At 43.5% G+C, this 22,964-nt stretch overlaps 1 protein-coding gene across 1 annotated transcript in view; it reads right to left on the bottom strand.

Annotated features, from left to right (window-relative positions):
- Window positions 1–22,964, bottom strand: part of LOC126109824 (serine/threonine-protein kinase 11-interacting protein) — a 251,012-nt gene that overhangs the window by 224,388 nt on the left and 3,660 nt on the right. Inside the window, exon 2 of the mRNA XM_049914880.1 lies at window positions 15,890–16,075. Coding sequence (XP_049770837.1) covers window positions 15,890–16,075 — 186 coding nt within the window. The remainder of the gene's footprint in view (window positions 1–15,889; window positions 16,076–22,964) is intronic.

Below are 22,964 nucleotides of genomic sequence, written 5' to 3'. Positions count from 1 at the left end.
TTTGTAATTTTCACACCTAAATATTTATATTCCTCAGTAGCTGTTATTGTTCCCATCCCTTCTTCTAATATTAAGTCTCCATTCACTCCACCAATTACCATGTACTTTGTTTTATTCATGTTTACATTTAGACCTTATTTTTTTATATTCTTGAATCAATTTTCTGGTCATATACTCTATGTCCTCATAGTCTTGGGCTATAATCAGTTGGTCATCTGCAAATTGTAACGAGTATATTGTTCTATCATTTATTGGTATTCCCACAGCGTGACATTTTTTCTTCCAATTCTGTAAAGTTACTTCTGTATATATTTTATACAATGTAGGTGAGATGCTACATCCTTGACGTAATCCTTTTGTGACTAGGAATCCATGTGATAGATATTTACCAATTTTTATTTTTGAAATAGAATTTTTATATAAATTTTGAATTGCTTTAATTATTCTTGGATTTATTCCTACTGATATTAAAGCTTTCCATAAACTGGATAAAGGCACACTATCATAGACTTTTTCTATATCTATGAATACTAAATGTATAGGTTGTGCTCGAACCATTTTTTTTTTTTTCAATAAATTTAATATTTACGCTAACAATAAGAACATTACAGAACACTCCAGGACATCCGTCTACGCTGATGAAACAGCAGTTGCTGCCCGAGGGAAGAGGTTCGAAGAGGAGGATACACTTGGCCTTTACTTCGAAGTCAATTACCTGAGGCCAAATCCCCACGAGACTCAGGTGTCTGCACGTCAGCTATTGAATAGAGGAGCCCGGTGCAAACTGAACATCAGTTGGCAAGGTAATCGACTCAGACATTGCCCGACACTCGATAAACGGCCGTACTCCCGACTGTACACCAACCTTTGAGAGACACTACCCTAACACTGGGCCGAAAGTCGCAGCGAGAACGATATTCCGAGGAAGCTCACAGCCACAACTTATGGAACAAGTCCTCAAGTTCAGAGAACTTCCGAACGAACTTCCGCTCTCGCTCTGTATGCGTCAGCTGCAGAGTGTGACTTCTGTAATTTTGTGGGTCCTTTCTTTTACTTTCTTATACATGGGAGCCACCTGCTCTTTTTTCCAGTCACTTGGGACTTTTTGCCGGGCAAGAGATTCACGATAAATTCGTGCTACATAAGGGGCTTGCTGTAGAGTACTCTTTGTAAAACCGAACTGGGATTGTATCTTGACCTGGCAATTTATTTGCTTTAAAATCTTTCAGTCGTTTCTCTATGCCAGCGACACTTATTACTATGTCGTCCATATGGGAGTCTGTCTGATGGTCGAGTAACAGTACATTTGTACAGTTCTCCTGTGTAAATAGTTTCTTGAACATGAAATTTAACACTTGCACTTTTGTTTTGCAATCTTCAAATGCCACACCACATTGGTCAAAAAAGGACTGACTGGAAGCTGTAGACTTGCTTAGAAATTTTACACAGGACCCTAATATATACTAGAGGTAGAGGTAACAGAGGTGCTAAGAAAGGCAAGAAATGGAAAGGTAAGTGGATGAGGAGTAGTTGTTATCGAACTGTGGAAATATGGGCCACCTCAAATGTTGAGTTTTTATATGTACATTGTTCAATCAGATTAAGGAGGGAGACAAAATACCAAGAGAGTGGTGTGTATCATACGTATCTGCTATCTACAAAAAAGGAAACAAGAAGTACCCAAATAATTATAGGAGAATTAATATTAGGGCTTCTATCAGCAGAGTTTTTAGTGCTGTACTGAAAAACAGGTTGGAGGACGAGATTGAGGGAAAGATGTTAGAGGAACAGGCATATTTTCCCATTGGACACTCTTGTATGTATCGTATTTTTAGCCTTAGACACATAAGTGAGAAATTATGTTCTAAGGGTCAGGAAGTACACCAAATTTTTTAGATTTAGAAAAAATGTACGACTCTGCACCCGTTAATGGACTATAGAAAACAATGGAGTATGTAGATGTAAAAGCACAACAGATATCTCTAATTCAAAAAATTTACCACAAATCATACGCAGAAGTTAAAGTAGGGAGAAAGTTGAGTGAGACAGTCCAAACATTGAAAGGACTTACACAAGGCTGCAGCATTCAGCAACCCTGTTTAAAATATATATGCAGTATATACTGGAACGGTGGAATCAGTCGTGCGAAAGTATGGGATTTCCTTTCCGGCACCTATTACCTACTAATTATTATTTGTCAATGATCAGGTACGGATAGGATGAAGTAGAGAGTATGTTAACTATATGATACAGAATTTAATGGAAGCATTTGAACACGGCGGGCGTAGAATAAAAATGAGCAAAACAGGATATCTAGTAGTGGGAGGAGAGGGAAGTGATATAATGCTGCCACAAGGAACTATTAAGGCAGTAAAGCAGTTTAAATACTTAGGATCGATTATCCGTTTCTCGGGAAGCTGTGAAGCAGATGTGGAATGCAGGATCCAGCAGGCAAGAGGAGCAATTAAAACGGTAAATGGAGTGAATTTTATCCATAGTGGATGCTGTCGAACTCCGTGACTGTTCCTTTATGGGGTTGAAGAAAAATATCCGCTACCAGTCACAATAAAAGGTTGTTTATTCGTCACATGACCGGTTTCGGGCTTGCGCCCATCTTCAGGTGTTTACACATTCGTTTACATGTTTGTACTGTTGGAGATCAAAACTAGTAGTGGGAGGAGAAGTTCTTTGACCACAGCCCACATGTTTATATGTAAACATAGTGTAGTGCACATCATAACAGTGTAATATGGAGCTATACCTGATATATGGACGTGAAAATGACCATAAGTGTACAACTAAGTGGCAAAACTATCATCACAGCATAACTGTAATAATGGTGCATCATCTTTTTTGATCTCCAATAGTACAAACATGTAAACGAATGTATAAACACCTGAAGATGGGCGCAAGCCCGAAACCTGTCGTGTGACAAATAAACAACCTTTTATTGTAACTGGTAGCGGATATTTTTCTTCAACCCGGTATATGGAGTTCTGTAGAGCTGGGCAGTATCAAAAGAAACAAAGAAGGGGATTCTGAAAATACACTCCTGGAAATTGAAATAAGAACACCGTGAATTCATTGTCCCAGGAAGGGGAAACTTTATTGACACATTCCTGGGGTCAGATACATCACATGATCACACTGACAGAACCACAGGCACATAGACACAGGCAACAGAGCATGCACCATGTCGGCACTAGTACAGTGTATATCCACCTTTCGCAGCAATGCAGGCTGCTATTCTCCCATGGAGATGATCATAGAGATGCTGGATGTAGTCCTGTGGAATGGCTTGCCATGCTATTTCCACCTGGCGCCTCAGTTGGACCAGCGTTCGTGCTGGACGTGCAGACCGCGTGAGACGACGCTTCATCCAGTCCCAAACATGCTCAATGGGGGACAGATCCGGAGATCTTGCTGGCCAGGGTAGTTGACTTACACCTTCTAGAGCACGTTGGGTGGCACGGGATACATGCGGACGTGCATTGTCCTGTTGGAACAGCAAGTTCCCTTGCCGGTCTAGGAATGGTAGAACGATGGGTTCGATGACGGTTTGGATGTTCCGTGCACTATTCAGTGTCCCCTCGACGGTCACCAGTGGTGTACGGCCAGTGTAGGAGATCGCTCCCCACACCATGATGCCGGGTGTTGGCCCTGTGTGCCTCGGTCGTATGCAGTCCTGATTGTGGCGCTCACCTGCACGGCGCCAAACACGCATACGACCATCATTGGCACCAAGGCAGAAGCGACTCTCATCGCTGAAGACGACACGTCTCCATTCGTCCCTCCATTCACGCCTGTCGCGACACCACTGGAGGCGGGCTGCACGATGTTGGGGCGTGAGCGGAAGACGGCCTAACGGTGTGCGGGACCGTAGCCCAGCTTCATGGAGACGGTTGCGAATGGTCCTCGCCGATACCCCAGGAGCAACAGTGTCCCTAATTTGCTGGGAAGTGGCGGTGTGGTCCCCTACGGCACTGCGTAGGATCCTACGGTCTTGGCGTGCATCCGTGCGTCGCTGCGGTCCGGTCCCAGGTCAACGGGCACGTGCACCTTCCGCCGACCACTGGCGACAACATCGATGTACTGTGGAGACCTCACGCCCCACGTGTTGAGCAATTCGGCAGTACGTCCACCCGGCCTCCCGCATGCCCACTATACGCCCTCGCTCAAAGTCCGTCAACTGCACATACGGTTCACGTCCACGCTGTTGCGGCATGCTACCAGTGTTAATGACTGCGATGGAGCTCCGTATGCCACGGCAAACTGGCTGACACTGACGGCGGCGGTGCACAAATGCTGCGCACCTATCGCCATTCGACGGCCAACACCGCGGTTCCTGGTGTGTCCGCTGTGCCGTGCGTGTGATCATTGCTTGTACAGCCCTCTCGCAGTGTCCGGAGCAAGTATGGTGGGTCTGACACACCGGTGTCAATGTGTTCTTTTTTCCATTTCCAGGAGTGTAGTATTGGAAAGTATACCAACATACGGTACAGAAGGGCAGGCCTCGGGGGAGTGGCAGAGAAGAATAGTACGGGAAGTAGAGATGGATAGATGCCAGGATACTCAGAACAGAATGGAGGAGAAATGCAGAAATTAAGGAGATAATGGATACAGAACAACTAGTCTTGCAAGGAGCTCTCAGACAAACAGAAGCTTAACGATGTCAAAGTTAGCGTAAGGAGGGCTATGCGTGAAGCGTTTAGTGAATTCGAAAGTAAAATACTAGGTACCGACTTGACAGAAAATCCTAGGAAGTTCTGGTCATATGTTAAATCAGTAAGTGGCTCGAAACAGCGTGTCCAGACACTCCGGGATGATGATGGCATTGAAACAGAGGATGACAAGCGTAAAGCTGAAATACTAAACACCTTTTTCCAAAGCTGTTTCACAGAGGAAGACCGCACTGCAGTTCCTTCTCTAAATCCTCGCACAAACGAAAAAATGGCTGACATCGAAATAAGTGTCCAAGGAATAGAAAAGCAACTGGAATCACTCAACAGAGGAAAGTCCACTGGACATGACGGGATACCAATTCGATTCTACACAGAGTACGCGAAAGAACTTGCCCCCCTTCTAACAGCCGTGTACCGCAAGTCTCTAGAGGAACGGAAGGTTCCAAATGATTGGAAAAGAGCACAGGTAGTCCCAGTCTTCAAGAAGGGTCGTCGAGCAGATGCGCAAAACTATAGACCTATATCTCTGACGTCGATCTGTTGTAGAATTTTAGAACATGTTTTTGCTCGAGTATCATGTCATTTTTGGAAACTCAGAATCTACTATGTAGGAATCAACATGGATTCCGGAAACAGTGATCGTGTGAGACCCAACTCGCTCTATTAGTTCATGAGACCCAGAAAATATTAGATACAGGCTCCCAGGTAGATGCTATTTTTCTTGACTTCCGGAAGGCGTTCGATACAGTTCCGCACTGTCGCCTGATAATATCAGACCAGCTGTGTGGCTGGATTGAAGAGTTTTTAGCAAACAGAACACAGCATGTTGTTATCAACGGAGAGACGTCTACAGACGTTAAAGTAACCTCTGGCGTGCCACAGGGGAGTGTTATGGGACCATTGCTTTTCACAATATATATAAATGACCTAGTAGATAGTGTCGGAAGTTCCATGCGGCTTTTCGCGGATGATGCTGTAGTATACAGAGAAGTTGCAGCATTAGAAAATTGTAGCGAAATGCAGGAAGATCTGCAGCGGATAGGCACTTGGTGCAGGGAGTGGCAACTGACCCTTAACATAGACAAATGTAATGTATTGCGAATACATAGAAAGAAGGATCCTTTATTGTATGATTATATGATAGCGGAACAAACACTGGTAGCAGTTACTTCTGTAAAATATCTGGGAGTATGCGCGCGGAACGATTTGAAGTGGAATGATCATATAAAATTAATTGTTGGTAAGGCGGGTACCAGGTTGAGATCCATTGGGAGAGTCCTTAGAAAATGTAGTCCATCAACAAAGGAGGTGGCTTACAAAACACTCGTGCGACCTATACTTGAGTATTGCTCATCAGTGTGGGATCCGCACCAGATCGGGTTGACGGAGGAGATAGAGAAGATCCAAAGAAGAGCGGCGCGTTTCGTCACAGGGTTATTTGGTAACCGTGATAGCGTTACGGAGATGTTTAACAAACTCAAGTGGCAGACTCTGCAAGAGAGGCGCTCTGCATCGCGGTGTAGCTTGCTCGCCAGGTTTCGAGAGGGTGCGTTTCTGGATGAGGTATCGAATATATTGCTTCCCCCTACTTATACCTCCCGAGGAGATCACAAATGTAAAATTAGAGAGATTAGAGCGCGCACAGAGGCTTTCAGACAGTCGTTCTTCCCGCGAACCATACGCGACTGGAACAGGAAAGGGAGGTAATGACAGTGGCACGTAAAGTGCCCTCCGCCACACACCGTTGGGTGGCTTGCGGAGTATAAATATAGATGTAGATGTAGAGCTGAGAATAGAGCTCTTAAACAATATGGCCAGGAACGGCGAATGGAGTGAGGGCTACGGCCAAAAGTGATCCCGGAACAGTCACCACCAGGAAGGAGGAAGTGTGGACAGCCGAGATTAATGTGCAGAGCAGAAGTAATTGGAATGACGAGGAAGAGAGAGTTGAAAGCAGAAGACTGCCACGATCGTGGAAGCTGGCGAATGGGAATACGGGGCAATGTCAAAGAGTGGAGAAATTCACAGAAGTAAGTATTGTAGTCGGACGATTTCGATGTCCGCGAGAGCTCGTCTGCCCCAGTTTCAGGGACACGAGAGGAATGCAAAGCTCGACAACTGACAACCTGTGGCTCCTTCGACCACTGTCCAGTATCCAGTTACATCTCAGCAGAATCCCAAGAGGGGAATGTCCTGATGGACGGAGGAGGGTGTCGCTCCTCCGGCTGTGAATCGAAAATAGACACCGCCGACGGGCAGGGCGTCGACATTCCCGAAAGTGCGTGGGGAAACACTAGGAAGAGGGGTCCCGACCACAAGCACAGCAGGTGTAGTCGAGCAGCCCCGGAGGCCTGACGTAGAAGGCACGAAGTGCAAGAGTGCCGTCACTATAGAGGGTGACCTCGCCAATGGCAAAGCATCTCTGTCGTACTTTGGAGATCGTATTTCTTCTCGGCCTCCCAATAAGTGATTCGATCAAGAGTCCCGGATTTTCTTTTCTCTTTGGAAGACAGTGTAGCCCGGTGAACAGGGTGAATGGTGAAACTTTCCTGGCAGATTAAAACTGTGTGCCGGACCGAGACTCGAACTCGGGACCGAGTTCGAATCTCAGTCCGGCACACAGTTTTAATCTGCCAGGAAAGTTTCATATCAGCGCACATTCCGCTGCAGAGTGAAAATCTCATTCTGGAAATATCCCCCAGGCTGTGGCTAAGCCATGTCTCTGCAATATCCTTTCTTTCAGGAGTGCTAGTTCTGCAAGGTTCGCAGGAGAGCGTCTTCAAAGTTTGGAAGGTAGGAGGCGAGGTACTGGCGGAAGTAAAGCTGTGAGGACGGGCCGTGAGTCGTGCTTGGGTAGCTCAGTTGGCAGAGCACTTGCCCGCAAAAGGCAAAGGTCCCGAGTTCGAGTCTCGGTCCGTCACACCGTTTTAATCTGCCAGCAAAGTTTCATATCAGCACACACTCCGCTGGAGAGTGAAAATCTCATTCTGGAAACATCCCCCAGGCTGTGCCTAAGCCATGTCTCTGCAATATCCTTTCTTTCAGGAGTGCTAGTTCTGCAAGGTTCGCAGGAGAGCTTCTGTCAAGTTTGGAAGGTAGGAGACGAGGTACTGGCGGAAGTAAAGCTGTGAGGACGGGGCGTGAGTCGTGCTCAGATAGCTCAGTTGGCAGAGCACTTGCCTGCGAAAAGCAAAGGTCCCGAGTTCGAGTCTCGGTCCGCCACACCGTTTTAATCTGCCAGGAAAGTTTCATATCAGCACACACTCCGCTGCAGAGTGAAAATCTCATTCAGGGCGAATGGTGTTCCCCACCGTTGACACACAGGAAAGGGGTGGGGGAGGGCGAGAGACAAAGATAGTTCTAGTGGAACGTACATAGACAATCCCTACATACGAGGCTGCCATTACAGCATGAAGAAATGTGCCGAAATCTCGTACATTTGAAGCTGACGTCTTCAGCCGACGTGCCAGCTTCATAGGCTGAGATGAAGGACCAAGTATCAACTCTACTGTTCTCTGGTCCCCGATGGGTGTGAAGGACAAAATGCAAACCACCGCTCCAAATTAGCGCGTAACTTGTCATCAGTCTGTGAAAGGAGGTTGCAGTGGAAGATGACACCCATACAACACTGAGACTGTTGTGGAAGGAGGCGGTTACAGAAACATCACTTAGCTCGCCACAGCAGGCAGCACTCACGACTGAGTGTGGGATGCCCTTTTAAACAGAACTAAAGCAGTTCTAATTTTAGAGAGTGCTGCTACTGTCCCAACCCTGTCCTCAAGATGGCAACAAAGAATAATAGCTCTGTAGTCAAAAAGGATTCCCTGTCAGTCCTAGTGCAAAGTAAATAGTGTGGGGAGTATTTCCCCCCTCGTCTCTCAGCGCTACATTTCTCCCACAGCATAACACGGGAAGGAAACACTGCGAGCTCGTATCTCTCCGCGCTGTAGTGATCCCCACATTCAGAAGAGACCAGGGACTGTGCATCCACCAGTGGTAAGTTAAGAGAAATTACAGTCATTTTTCGCTCACTCTACTTGTGAGCAGAAAGGGACAGGAAATGACTAGCAGTCGTACCAGGTAACCACTGCCGTGCACCGTACGGTGGCTCGTGGAGTATGGACGCAGATGCAGATGTGGATGTACATTTCATTTCTTATGCAAATTTGCAGTTCTGCACGAACTGAAAATGTTTCTATTCGGTCAATATAACAGCTTCAAATCCGGGAAGACAGAAATACATTCACATAATGGTGTTTTCATATAAAATAAATCGAACTTTGATACAAGTTTCCGGAAACCAGATAACACTGTCATAGTCAATCATTCAAAATGTAAATTATACTTTAACACAATTTTAAAGGCATCTAACATGTAAATCCGTTGTACAAAATTTTAAACATGGGTGAAGCAGCAACTGTTGAAAAGCTTCAAGGTAAATGATAACAGCCAAACAGTTGCAGGATAAAGGTTTATTCAAATCCTTGACCACAGTTTCGGTATATCTAAATACACCTTCATCAGAAGCAAAAATGCATCTGAATAGAAAGACGCCTTCATTAGCAAAAAACTTAGCACCTCAACTGACATAGAAGAAAAAAAAACAAACACTTATAGCTTTAAGTCACCATGAAAATTACCAAACTATTACAAGCATAAAACAAGCAAAAAACTAAGTCACTTACTAAAATCACATCCTGCAGTGGAGATAAATAAAACAATTGTGCCAAAGGTGTCGACAGTAGTTAAAATATCGCTTCCATCTGTACAGCATAATTATGAAGAGATGGTCGATGCGAACACAGCGTATTATCAGTACTTAGCCTGTGAACTAGCGTGCAGAGGGTGTGGAAGCACTAGGGCAGACAGTTACACTGAGAGAGGGCACATGTGGTATGCGTGAGACACTTGCGCACATTAAGACCCAGGGATACATACCCATGCTTTCACACCCCCTTTGGCACGATTGTTTTACATATCTCCACTGCAGGATGTGTTTTTAGTAAGTGACTAAGTTTTTGTGCTTGTAATACTTCGGTAATTTTCGTGGTTACTTAAAGCTATAAGTGTTTGTTTTTTTCTTCTATCTCAGTTATGGTACTAAGTTTTTTGCTAAGGAAGGTGTCTTCCTGTTCGCGTGTATTTTTGCTTCTGATGAAGGTATATTTAGATATACCAAAACCGTGGTCAAGGATTTCAATAAATCTTCATCCTGCAACTGTTTGGCTGTTATCATTTACCTTGAAACCCATAGTACTTTCCTGTTAGAATACCTGTTAATTTAACAACAAAATTGATTAACTAAACAAACACTGATTTTTTTATCTTGTTTCTCAAATCTTATTACGGTTACTGCACAACCTAGGTTTCGGGTTATAAGCCTATTTTCAAGTACGTTACTGATTCTAAAGATGATAAAGAAAAGATAAACATGATGATTAGGCAAAGATAAACATGTCAACATGGCTAAACATAACTAGGAATAAAGCTATGCAATACACTAGAACTTTTTTATGTATTCATGGATGGAGACCCAAAGTTTTACTTCTATCTATGAGTTGTGATTCCATCTGAAGGAGGTGAATAATTGAATTGGGTTTGCTAACTTAACAATAAGTATGGGGATATACCTAAAAACAAAGATGATGTGACTTACCAAATGAAAGTGCTGGCAGGTCGACAGACACACAAATGAACACAAACATACATACAAAATTCAAGCTTTCGCAACAAACTGTTGCCTCATCAGGAAAGAGGGAAGGAGAGGGAAAGACGAAAGGATGTGGGTTTTAAGGGAGAGGGTAAGGAGTCATTCCAGTCCCGGGAGCGGAAAGACTTACCTTAGGGGGAAAAAAGGACGGGTATACACTCGCACTCACACACATATCCATCCACACACATACAAACACAAGCAGACAATGTCTGCTTGTGTTTGTATATGTGTGGATGGATATGTGTGTGTGCGCGAGTGTATACCCGTCCTTTTTTCCCCCTAAGGTAAGTCTTTCCGCTCCCGGGACTGGAATGACTCCTTACCCTCTCCCTTAAAACCCACATCCTTTCGTCTTTCCCTCTCCTTCCCTCTTTCCTGATGAGGCAACAGTTTGTTGCGAAAGCTTGAATTTTGTGTGTATGTTTGTGTTCGTTTGTGTTCGTTTGTGTGTCTGTCGACCTGCCAGCACTTTCATTTGGTAAGTCACATCATCTTTGTTTTTAAGTATGGGGATATACACATCTGTTTTTTCAATTTCTGGAATTTCTAACTGGATGAATTTTGATACCTTTTCCTCTGTGTTTAAGACTTCTACATCTGTTACATGCGCTCATGTTCAGGAAGAACAGAACACCTCGAACGACTAGAGACAGGATGTTCCTATTCACACGACTTGTACATTGTATGTTTTGCAGAAATGATTGGCATTTCAGTCACCTCGGTTCAGCACACGTCCCGTTGCCTAGCAGGCACAGGATCTGCCAAGGGCCCCGATAACTCGTTCCGTGCGTGACGGCACTGACGCTTATAATGTGCCAATGGTGTCCTGTGGTACAGCCATTTGTGCTGCATTCACCTGGTTCCAAAGTTCATCTGTGGCGGTTCGTATTGGCTCACAGCTCGGCACCCGTCATCTCACCGTATTCCACACGTTTTCAACCGGTGACAAGTCTAGTGATCTGGTGGACCAGAGCAAAGGGCGAACATCCTGTGACACCGAGGAGGTGCACATTTGGGCAGCACCATGTGGTCGTGCATTGTCTTACTGCAGTGTCGTGCAGTAAGGGTACGGTTACAGGTCCCAGGATGTCATTAATGTAGGTTAGACTGGTCACAGTACCCCGGACAACCAACTGTGATTTGTGGTTATAACCAACAGCACCCCACACCATACGGTGCCGAGTCGGTGCTGTACGTCTTGTGCAAATGCAGTAACTGTGATGCCCCTCTCCCTGTTTGTGGCGAAACAAAATGCAGCTATCATTTTCAAACCGACAGGACCCGGATTTGTCCGAAAGCACAATGTGAGGCCATTCTTGTCCCCAATAACATCATTCCACACACCATTGCCATCCAGCACGTTTAGGCACATTCGTCAAAGGTTGGCAGAGAAGAGGACGAGGTGCACATAACCCGTGCCGTAATAAACAGGGCGGGCTGTCACCTCTGATAATATACAGTGTGTTCTGTCCTGCCACCCGGACGAAGTGTCCATCTTCTCGGGGTGCAGTCTCAGCGGTGCGACCCGACCCAGATTGTCGTGTTCTTCGGCCTTCCGTAAACCGTCCCGCAAACACCCATCCCACTGCCGACACACTTCGTCCCACACGAGCAGTAATTTCCCGGACGGATGCATCGTATTCTCTCGTGCCAATAATGCGGTCTCTTACAAACTCACTGATCTGACACTAAAATCCGTGCATATATCTGCAAGGCATCCTGCATGTCTGCAAAAACCACAAAGGTCCATTACTGTCAGTTTATAGTGACGACGAGAGCTGCGGGCACAATTTACTGATAGGTAATGTTGCGCCACGATATTGACATTGACCTCTAACCTTTGGGCTAGCATGGTTCAGATTTCTGCACAACATACTAATGTACATGTCCTGTGAATATAAATGTCCTATCTCTAGTCATTCGAGGTGTTCTGTTTTTTTCTGAACATCAGTGTATTTGTAGTTTTTCATAAGACAGTGTTCCACAAAGGCTGAACTAGGCCTCTTAAATCTCCAGTTTCTATGATGTTCTTTAACACTGGTGCAGATTGACCTCCCAGTCTTCCAGAGTAGCAAGTTTGACACTCCCGGCATACGAACGTAAGAAACCCCACTTTTTGTGGTAACCGGCTGCTTGTCTTTTGCATTGAACAAGCAACTACCTATTGTCTGAGGGGTGTAGAAAAGCACACAGAAACCTTATATCTACAAAATGTTACTTATCCAGTTTGACCTTTTCCCTATAAAAAGTAACCTGCGCCATTTCTTTTCCAGTTTGTCTGTGTTGTTCATTGGACACGATAGAAACCTGGTTTGCTTCTTCATCTCTTTACTTCGAGTTCTGTCTGATGTCCGGGTCAAATTCATTATTTGTGGCTACTGTTTTTATCGTATTAAGTTCACGGCCGAAGTCGTCTCGAGACATGGGGATAGAAAGGAGATGGTGGATCATGTGACAGAATGCTGCATGTGGCTGTAGGGTGTTGCGGAGATACCGGGATGAATGTGTCAGTAAAAGAGGCTGTTTGATAAATTTTAAATTTGTGATTGCTGCCTTCTAACTTTAAGCTAATGTTCAGGAAATTTATGCTAGGTTCACCTAACTCCATGGTGTCCTTTATATTATTGTTCCACTGATTCATTTTTCTACAAATTTGTGTTGCACATCCAAAGCAGATCATCAACATACATGTAGATGATACCACAGCCCCTAGATAGAAGTAAAACTTTGGTCCTCAGTCCACGAGTAGATTAAAAAAATTTCTATTATGAGGTATATTTAGTCATCTTAGTGTAATTGCTGAATTGTATAATTCCATATTTAATTTGTCAAAAAATGGTCATTAAAGTAATTTTACATTAAGCCAAGGATTGATACAATAAGATATTGAGATTGTTTATCTTTGCCTGATCATCATGTTTATCTCTGCTTTATCATATATGGAATTACTAATGTACTTATAATGTGAAACTTAAGTTGTGCAATAGCTGTAATAAAATTTGTGCAACAAGACAAAAAATCAGTGTTTGTTTAGTTAATTCACAATATTTCACCAAGAACCTACAGTTAATTCAATTTATTAAAAAATGATTAATTCATATTTTCACAATTTGTAAATGTAACATTTTAGAAAACTCTGTGTAGGAAAGTTTTCTCTTCAATAAAAATCATTCACTGTCTCAGACACGGAGAATACGTTGTCTTACTTAACACTTTGTCAACATTCAAGTCTTCAGTGGAAGAGCCACTGACACCAAAAGTGCACGTTAACCCCGAAACTCTGTACAAGCTGTTTCAGTAACTTCCAGAAAGTGCAATTACGCATTTCATATCGAAAGGAAAATTCGATACAGAACAGTGTTAGTTTACAAAGAGATCAAATTTCGATTACCGCCTTAAGAGACATTTTGAAGCAGGAAAGAAAAAAAAAAAAAAAAAAAAAAAAAAAAAAAAAAAAAAAAAACTGTTTCTGGCTTTTGCAACTGAGTGAGAGGAGAGGAGGGGACAGGGGTACAGCCCCCTGTCGGCCTCTGCTCGTGCTTCCCAACCTCCCCTGCCAGATGCAGCTTCCTTCCCCTTGAAGAGAACTTCGAATTACCGAAAGCTAGAAATATATGTTTTAATTTTAAGTGCTCATGACGGTAGTACTCAAAATCTCTCGCTCCAAAAGTAAGCACCTGCCGACTGTTCTCCTTCCTCGTAATTCGACACGCGTGGTTCTCAATGGAGAGACGTCTACAGACATTAAAGTAACCTCTGGCGTGCCACAGCGGAGTGTTACGGGACCTTTGCTTTTCACAATATACAGGGTGTTACAAAAAGGTACGGCTAAACTTTCAGGAAACATTCCTCACACACAAATAAAGAAAAGATGTTATGTGGACATGTGTCCAGAAATGCTTAATTTCCATGTTAGAGCTCATTTTAGTTTCGTCAGTATGTACTGTACTTCCTCGATTCACCGCCATGATTTCATACGGGATACTCTTACCTGTGCTGCTAGAACATGTGCCTTTACAAGTACGACACAACATGTGGTTCATGCACGATGGAGCTCCTGCACATTTCAGTCGAAGTGTTCGTACGCTTCTCAACAACAGATTTGGTGACCGACGGATTGGTAGAGGTGGACCAGTTCCAAGGCCTCCACGCTCTCCTGACCTCAACCATCTTGACTTTCATTTATGGGGACATTTGAAAGCTCTTGTCTACGCAACCCCGGAACCAAATGTAGAGACTTTTCGTGCTCTTATTGTGGACGGCTGTGATACAATACGCCATTCTCCAGGGCTGCATCAGCTCATCAGGGATTCCATGCGACAGAGGGTGGATGCGTGTATCCTCGCTAACGGAGGACATTTTGAACATTTCCTGTAACAAAGTGTTTGAAGTCACGCTGGTACATTCTGTTGCCATTTGTTTCCATTCCATGATTAATGTGATTATGTGATTAGAAGAGAAGTAATAAAATGAGCTTTAACATGGAAAGTAAGCGTTTCCGGACACATGTCCACATAACATATTTTCCTTCTTGGTGTGTGAGGAATGTTTCCTGAAAGTTTGGCCGTACCTTTTTGTAACACCCTGTATATAAATGACCTAGTTGATAGTGTCGGAAGTTCCATGCGGCTTTTCGCGGATGATGCTGTAGTATACAGAGAAGTTGCAGCATTAGAAAATTGCAGCGAAATGCAGGAAGATCTGCAGCAGATAGGCACTCGGTGCAGGAAGTGGCAACAGGCCCTTAACATAGACAAATGTAATGTATTGCGAATACATAGAAAGAAGGATCTTTATTGTATGATTATATGATAGTGGAACAAACACTGCTAGCAGTAACTTCTGTAAAATATCTGGGAGTATGGGTGTGGAACGATTTGAAGTGGAATGATCATATAAAATTAATTGTTGGTAAGGCGGGTACCAGGTTGAGATCCATTGGGAGAGTCCTTAGAAAATGTAGTCCATCAACAAAGGAGGTGGCTTACAAAACACTCGTGCGACCTATACTTGAGTATTGCTCATCAGTGTGGGATCCGCACCAGATCGGGTTGACGGAGGAGATAGAGAAGATCCAAAGAAGAGCGGCGCGTTTCGTCACAGGGTTATTTGGTAACCGTGATAGCGTTACGGAGATGTTTAACAAACTCAAGTGGCAGACTCTGCAAGAGAGGCGCTCTGCATCGCGGTGTAGCTTGCTCGCCAGGTTTCGAGAGGGTGCGTTTCTGGATGAGGTATCGAATATATTGCTTCCTCCTACTTATACCTCCCGAGGACATCACGAGTGTAAAATTAGAGAGATACGAGCGCGCACGGAGGCTTTCCGGCAGTCGTTCTTCCCGCGAACCATACGCGACTGGAACAGGAAAGGGAGGTAATGACAGTGGCACTAAAGTGCCCTCCACCACACACCATCAGGTGGCTTGCGGAGTATAGATGCAGATGTAGGGGGTCTGGGGCACACCGGGCTGTGCGCCACGGCTTTTTCACGAACCTTGTGCAAGACGAGGTGACGCAGGGAGTGGAAGTGCTCGACGCTGACGGCCGGCGATCGCGGCTCCTCCCCCGGGTGGCAGGCGCCGCTGCTGACGAGACGCAGGCCCGGAGTCCTCCGCACGAGCCGCAGCAGGAAGGTGAGGTCATCCAGAAGCCTCTGCTCCACGATGGCGTCTGCTGGCACCTGCAAGAGGCCTCCGTGTCAACTTTCCAGAAGTACGGACTCACTCGGAACGCACTCTCGCACGTGGCAAATGGGAAATAAAAACGACACCGGCTTTTCTAAATTGCACAGGTGGGAACTTTCCCTGCAATACATCCCACATTCCCGTAACCCTCCCGCCCTTGACCTTCGTCAGTCACTGTCCTCACCCACCCGGCCCCTCCTCTGTTCCTATTCTGGCACTACACAGCCTCCATTGCACCACCACACCCAGTCTTTTTATTTCTCTCTTTTCAGCGCTCACCCGACCTCCTCACGACCATTCCCCTGCCTGCTGTCTCACCTACAGCACTTCACTGTCCACCACCCCCTCCATACTCCCCCCCCCCCCCCACCCCCCAGTTGCCACTCCCATCGTGCACTGGTGCTGCTGCTCGCAGTGTGGTTTCAGTTGCCTGGGACTGCAGTCGTGTGTTTGTGTGAGTGTGTGTGTGTATTGTTGACAAAGACCTTAATGGCTGAAAGCTATAATTGTGAGAGTCTTTTTGTTGTGCCTATCTGCGACTCAGCATCTCCACTATACGGTGAGTAGCAACTTTCCTTCTCATAATATTGTTACATCTGTGGTGTCACAAGGCTTAGGCCTGTCCCATCCCTCATTAAATCGACCAAGACTTATACGAGTAATTGTAAGAACAGTTATTATTATTATGTTCTTTAAGTATGTTTTTGGGTTTTCAGAAATACTGTGGGAAGAAAGTTTATTTACGTTGCAGATAACGTGGAAGACGTCACCCGACGATCACCACGAAAGTTCGACGTAGCGGCAAGTGGGCGAGGAATAAAACGAATGCTGCAAACTACTGCGAGCCACGGAAGAGCCCGGGCCGCGAGGGCGTCGAGCTTCCTAGGTCGTTGTCGGACAATCGTTGTCGGACGACGTCAGAGGAAGAGATATTCTGCTTTCTCTTTGTAAACAGATCAATCGAGTCTTTAAAGGTTCGTGTAAAACGTATAGGCGGGTGACACAATAGGTGGGACCAGATGCCTGTAATACCTCCCCAGTTATTAAAAAGTTGTTAAACGGCAAAACCAATAGTTCATCATTTATATAGATAAAAAGTAGTAAAGATAAAGGAAAGGAAGAGTTGCGGCGTCAGAAGGAAAAGTTATACATCGCTCAGCAACGAAGAAGGACGTAAGCAGCGGGCGTTACACAGTGAAAACAAATCAACTGATAAAATAGTAAGTTTGTAATTAAGCATAAAGCCATGTAACACTGCACATTCCATCCTGGATTTTCCATTTTTTGAAGACAAAATGTTTGTTTAGTATACAACACAATCTCCTCCATAGGATATACACTTGGTCCAGCAGCCCTAAACCTTTGTCATCCCACTGGAAAACTAGGTTCTGTCAGACTATGCAAAATACTTGTTGATTCCAACTATCACTTCCCGATTTCGTGGAAGATTCTTCCCTGCAAGCAAAAGTTTCAAGTTAGGGAGCAGGAAGAAGTCACTGTGGATACTGTGGATGAGGAAGCAATTGAAAGCTCTGCTGAGGTACAATGTTCAACTTTAACAACACTACGAGATCATCTGAAACGCCAACAACTTGTCAGCCGTACACCACCTCCTTCGATGAACTCACAAACTCGGGCAGCGAGTGTCCGCACTCGTCTCGGCACTGACCTCTGGTGCGGGGGTGCCGTTCTTCTGAGGGTGGAGGCTCGATCTTCGGGATCATCTCCCACAGCTCATTGTAGATTGCAGGGAGACCTTGCTAACGTCTGCACTTCTATACGTGTTACCGTATTTGGTGTGGCATCGCAATCTCTGGACGGTACCTCAGGGTCCAGTTACGGTTCTGCCCTTTTCCAAATAATCTACGAGGATTATTTCTCGAGAAACCCAAAAAACATTGTCCGCCACCTTACCGGCTGACAAGACGGTCTCTGCAGTCTTTGTTGCACTTTCGCCAGCCTCTGTTTACTGACATCTTCAACTTTTGTAGTCCTGTCTTCCTCCGTTGCGTGTAATATTATGGTATATTGATAATTTTTACTTCTGGGCCGTCTGACAGCAACTGAATAAAACACAATTTTAGTGCCATACGCGTTTTGCCATTATTTTCTGCAAGGCATCATCAGTGGCCTGGAATATGTACACATGTTAGATATTTCATTTATATTTTTGTCTCTGTGCCTTAGGTTATAAACAGTTCTGGTGGTTGGTATTTCCTATTTGGTAGTAATGTTTTTAACTCTACTTACATGTTGCGTGGACAATTTCTGACATATTACGCTCCTGTTGCATTTTTGGTGGTGTTCTTCTTATGAACGCCAATTTGCGGTTTTTTTCCCACATTCCACAGCACTATGAACTGAACGCTTGTTTTAGTGCAATGTTTTGGTTTCTGTTGCTGAATGTCAAATGTTTTTGTCAAAGATGGAATGTTATTGCCAAACTTATGAGTGTAATTATTGAAATATCTGTGGTCTGTTCGTGTATGCGTTTGTGTGTTTTTTGGTGAGATATTAATTTGTGTGTGTGTGTGTGTGTGTGTGTGTGTGTGTGTGTGTGTGTGTGTGTGTGTCCAGATGGTGTGGGGAAGTGTTTTTTTGTTTTATGTTATCATTTCCTTTATTAAGTGTAGTAGGGAGCCTGTGCTGATTTGTGTTTGTACATTTATCACATGCTTGTTTTCTGCTATGGCTTTCTGGATGTGGAAGTTTTCTTGCATTTGTATAAGATGTTTGTCATGGTTGCTTATTCTCATTGTTTCCATTTCTTGTTCCATGTTTGTTGGATGATGGTTATAGTGTTTCAAATGCTCTGCAAATGTGGAATGGTTTGTTTCATACTTCCAACATCTGATATGTTTTTATATCTTGTTTCAAAATTCCTGCATGGCATGCTTACGTATTAATTGTGTTTTATTCAGTTGCTATCAGACGGTCCATAAGTCAAAATTATCAATATACCGTAACTCTGTTCACTGTTTTAACTGGAGTTTTGACTCCGGTGTGTCATGGTGGATCCAGGTTTCATCAGAGGTCACAAAACGGCACAAAAAGTTTTGCGAACCGCCATTAAACACTGCCACACATTCTGTCACAATATTGTGGTGGACGTGCTTCCGGCAGACCGAGCAGTCGCAGCACCCACCTCGCACACAGCTTCTTCGTAGCCAGTTTTCTGTACGGTATATAGTGCACCCGCTCAGTCGAGATGCCTACAGTCTCGGCAATCTCCCGAATTTTTATCCGGCGATCTTTCTGGCATTACTGTATTGTAGATTTTTTCAGTGGTTTCCTCTGTAGTCACCTTCACCGGACGGCTGTAGCGTGCTTCGTCTTCGGTGCTTGTCCGACAACATTTAAATTCGTTAATCCAAAAGTAAACTGCTTTCACAGACAGTGCAGAGTCCGTGGAAACTTCACTAACTCTGTTTTCACGTGTGCTGCAGTCTAACCCTTCAAATGGAAATGTTTAATAACAGCGCGAAACTCCATTTTCGATAGCAGTCAACATACTCACAATTTAGACAGCTGCCAACAATGAAGTGTACACAATACACTGGTGAAATTCTTTATATGATCTTTGAATACTCGGGCTTACTGACTGTGAAAGTGCAATAAAAGTGTTCAATTCTTTCACAGTAATTTACCAGACTTACCAGACCACCCTCATACATTGTGCAGAATGCAGTAATATAAAATAGAATATTCTGTACATTCCTGTCTAACCACCACCTCAGAAACTGGGACATTCTGAAAACACTCCACAAAGTTTTTGAAACGATTGTCAGGCTATGCAGTAGATCAGTCACCACAGCTGATTTTCCTTCATTCGTTGACTTTGTCAAATAATAACCAGACTATAACAATGGAACACAAAACAATATCCCAAGAAAAGGAAGAAAGCACTCATGAATGCGAATATTGTTTACAACTGAATCAACCCAGCCAGCTATAGGGGCCTGCAGTGTGACACCGTGCAACTCGGCATTTTCCACGTCTACGAACATTGCCAGAGGTGAAAGAAGTGAAAAGTGCCGGATAGCAGTCCTGGGATTCGCCGGCAATCGAACCTGAGATATTTGGATTCGTAGTCAGCACTGTACCACTGAGCCGAAATACTATCGTACTGCGAGACACACAATATGAGGAAAAAAATTATAAAAACCAGTACCTAACCTCACATTCCGTGACAGTTAGATCGACAATCATTTTACATTCACATTGCAAATTAATTTGTAAATATGGTTACATGCTGAACATTTAAAAAAAATAAAAATTGGAGTCCTACCCACCATCTTTTACACGAAATAATAATAATAATAATAATTCTATGGAAAAGAAAAAGTTGTCAAGAGCAAACTTTTTTTCAGTTTGTTTTCAAGTTTTACTGGACATCTGTCAGACATTTTATATTTCTAGATAAATTATCAAACATTTTAGTTGCAGCATTGTGCACCCCTTTTTCGTGCTAAAGACAACTTTTGGAGTAATGAATGCCATTTTTCCTTCTGATATTGTAATTATGTACATCATTGTTCCTTTTGATTTGTAGATGATTACTTGCAACAAACTTCATGAGGGAATAAATGTACTGTGAAGCAGTTATCAGAATGACCAACTCCTTAAACAGATGTCTATAAGATGATCATAGGTGAGCACCACATATTCTTACAGCACATTTTTGAGGTATTTCTTTATTAAAGATGAATGAATGCAAAATATGTAAACATCCTTATTTGTCTCTTCCCAAGCTCTGCAATGATTCCGAGTGCAAATATGATTGACTAAGTTGTTTCAAGAGTTCTAAAATGTGCTTTTTCCAATTTTTATATGTATCAACACCTAAGAATTTTGAGCTTACCGCCTATTAATTATTTTATCACTATGTGTTACAGTTATTATTGGTGTAGTACCCCTAAAAGTACAGAAATGAATATGTTGTGCCTATTTACAATTATGGGTGAGACCATTTGCAAAAAACCAGTCAATGATGTCTTTAAGAACATTGTTTACTATTTGCTCTGTTGCTGTACGTGTGTTTGTACTGATTACAGTAGTAGTGTTCTCAACAAAAAGAACTAATTGGGCTTGTTGTATATTAGATGGAAAATTGTTAACATATTTAAGGAACAATAGTGGACTTAAGACTGAGCCTTGGAGAACCCCATACATGATTCCTCCCCAGTAAGAATAATGTCCGCAAACTACATTGGTTCAATTATTAAGTGCAGCTTTTAGGTAGATATGACATTATACACTGTTGCCTATACCATCAGTCCAATAAGACTTCGGTTTATCTAGGACAATATTGTGATTTACACTGTCAAATGCCTCAGGCAGGTCGCAGGATATACCAACCAGCACCACTTTGTTATTTAACGCTTGTAAAACTTAGTGAGTGAACAGGTAAATGGCATTCTCACAAGAGTGACCCTTCTAAAAGGAAAAACTGTTATTTGCTGAGGATATTACAGTTGATCTGGTGAGATACTGTCCTAGAAATCAAAACATTCCCAAAAATTTTGGAAAATGATGACAGCAGCAAAACAGATCAGTAGTTATTGACACCTCCACTATCACCTTCCTTTAAGAGAGATTTGACAATGGTGTATTTCAATCTCTCTGGAAAAATGCCTTCAGCTAGTGACACATTACATATATTTCAAATAAGGCAGTGCTTATTGCATGGGATCAAATCTTTAGTACCCTATTGGAAACACCACCAAAACCAGACCAGCTTTTGTTTTTGAGAGACTACATCATTTTCTTGATTTCAGAAGGAGAAGTCACTGATACATTTACATAATTGAGTTTTATGAGAGTTGCTTTCCTAATATATTGCTGTTATTTTTCTCTTGAACTGTTTGACCATATATTTTTTACTATACTTAAAAATTAATTATTAAATGTATTTGTTACTTGTAGCCCTTCCATTCAGTTCAATTCTGTTGTCGGAAATATTGATTTCTGACATTATGTTCATGTTCCCTGATTTTTTGATAACTTTTCTTCGTAATTTTGAGTAGTTTTTGTAGTGTGCAACTACTGCAGGGTCCCTACTTGTTATTTCCAACAGATACATTTCCCTTCCCCCCCATGAACCATGGACCTTGCCGTTGGTGGGGAGGCTTGCGTGCCTCAGCGATACAGATAGCCGTACCGTAGGTACAACCACAACGGAGGGGTATCTGCTGAGAGGCCAGACAAACGTGTGGTTCCTGAAGAGGGGCAGCAGCCTTTTCAGTAGTTGCAAGGGCAACAGTCTGGATGACTGACTGATCTGGCCTTGTAACAATAACCAAAACGGCCTTGCTGTGCTGGTACTGCGAACGGCTGAAAGCAAGGGGAAACTACGGCCGTAGTTCTTCCCGAGGGCATGCAGCTTTACTGTATGGTTAAATGATGATGGCGTCCTCTTGGGTAAAATATTCCGGAGGTAAAATAGTCCCCCATTCGGATCTCCGGGCAGGGACTACTCAAGAGGATGTCATTATCAGGAGAGAGAAAACTGGCGTTCTACGGATCGGAGCGTGGAATGTCAGATCCCTTAATCGGGCAGGTAGGTTAGAAAATTTAAAAAGGGAAATGGATAGGTTAAAGTTAGATATAGTGGGAATTAGTGAAGTTCGGTGGCAGGAATACAGGGTTATAAACACAAAATCAAATAGGGGTAATGCAGGAGTAGGTTTAATAATGAACAGGAAAATAGGAATGCAGGTAAGCTACTACAAACAGCATAGTGAACGCATTATTGTGGCCAAGATAGATACGAAGCCCACACCTACTATGGTAGTACAAGTTTATATGCCAACTAGCTCTGCAGATGACGAAGAAATTGAAGAAATGTATGATGAAATAAAAGAAATTATTCAGATAGTGAAGGGA

This window comes from Schistocerca cancellata, chromosome 12 (genome assembly GCF_023864275.1).
Source record: "Schistocerca cancellata isolate TAMUIC-IGC-003103 chromosome 12, iqSchCanc2.1, whole genome shotgun sequence".
NCBI classification, from domain to species: Eukaryota; Metazoa; Arthropoda; class Insecta; order Orthoptera; family Acrididae; genus Schistocerca; species Schistocerca cancellata.
This window is presented reverse-complemented; position numbering and strand designations above follow the sequence as displayed.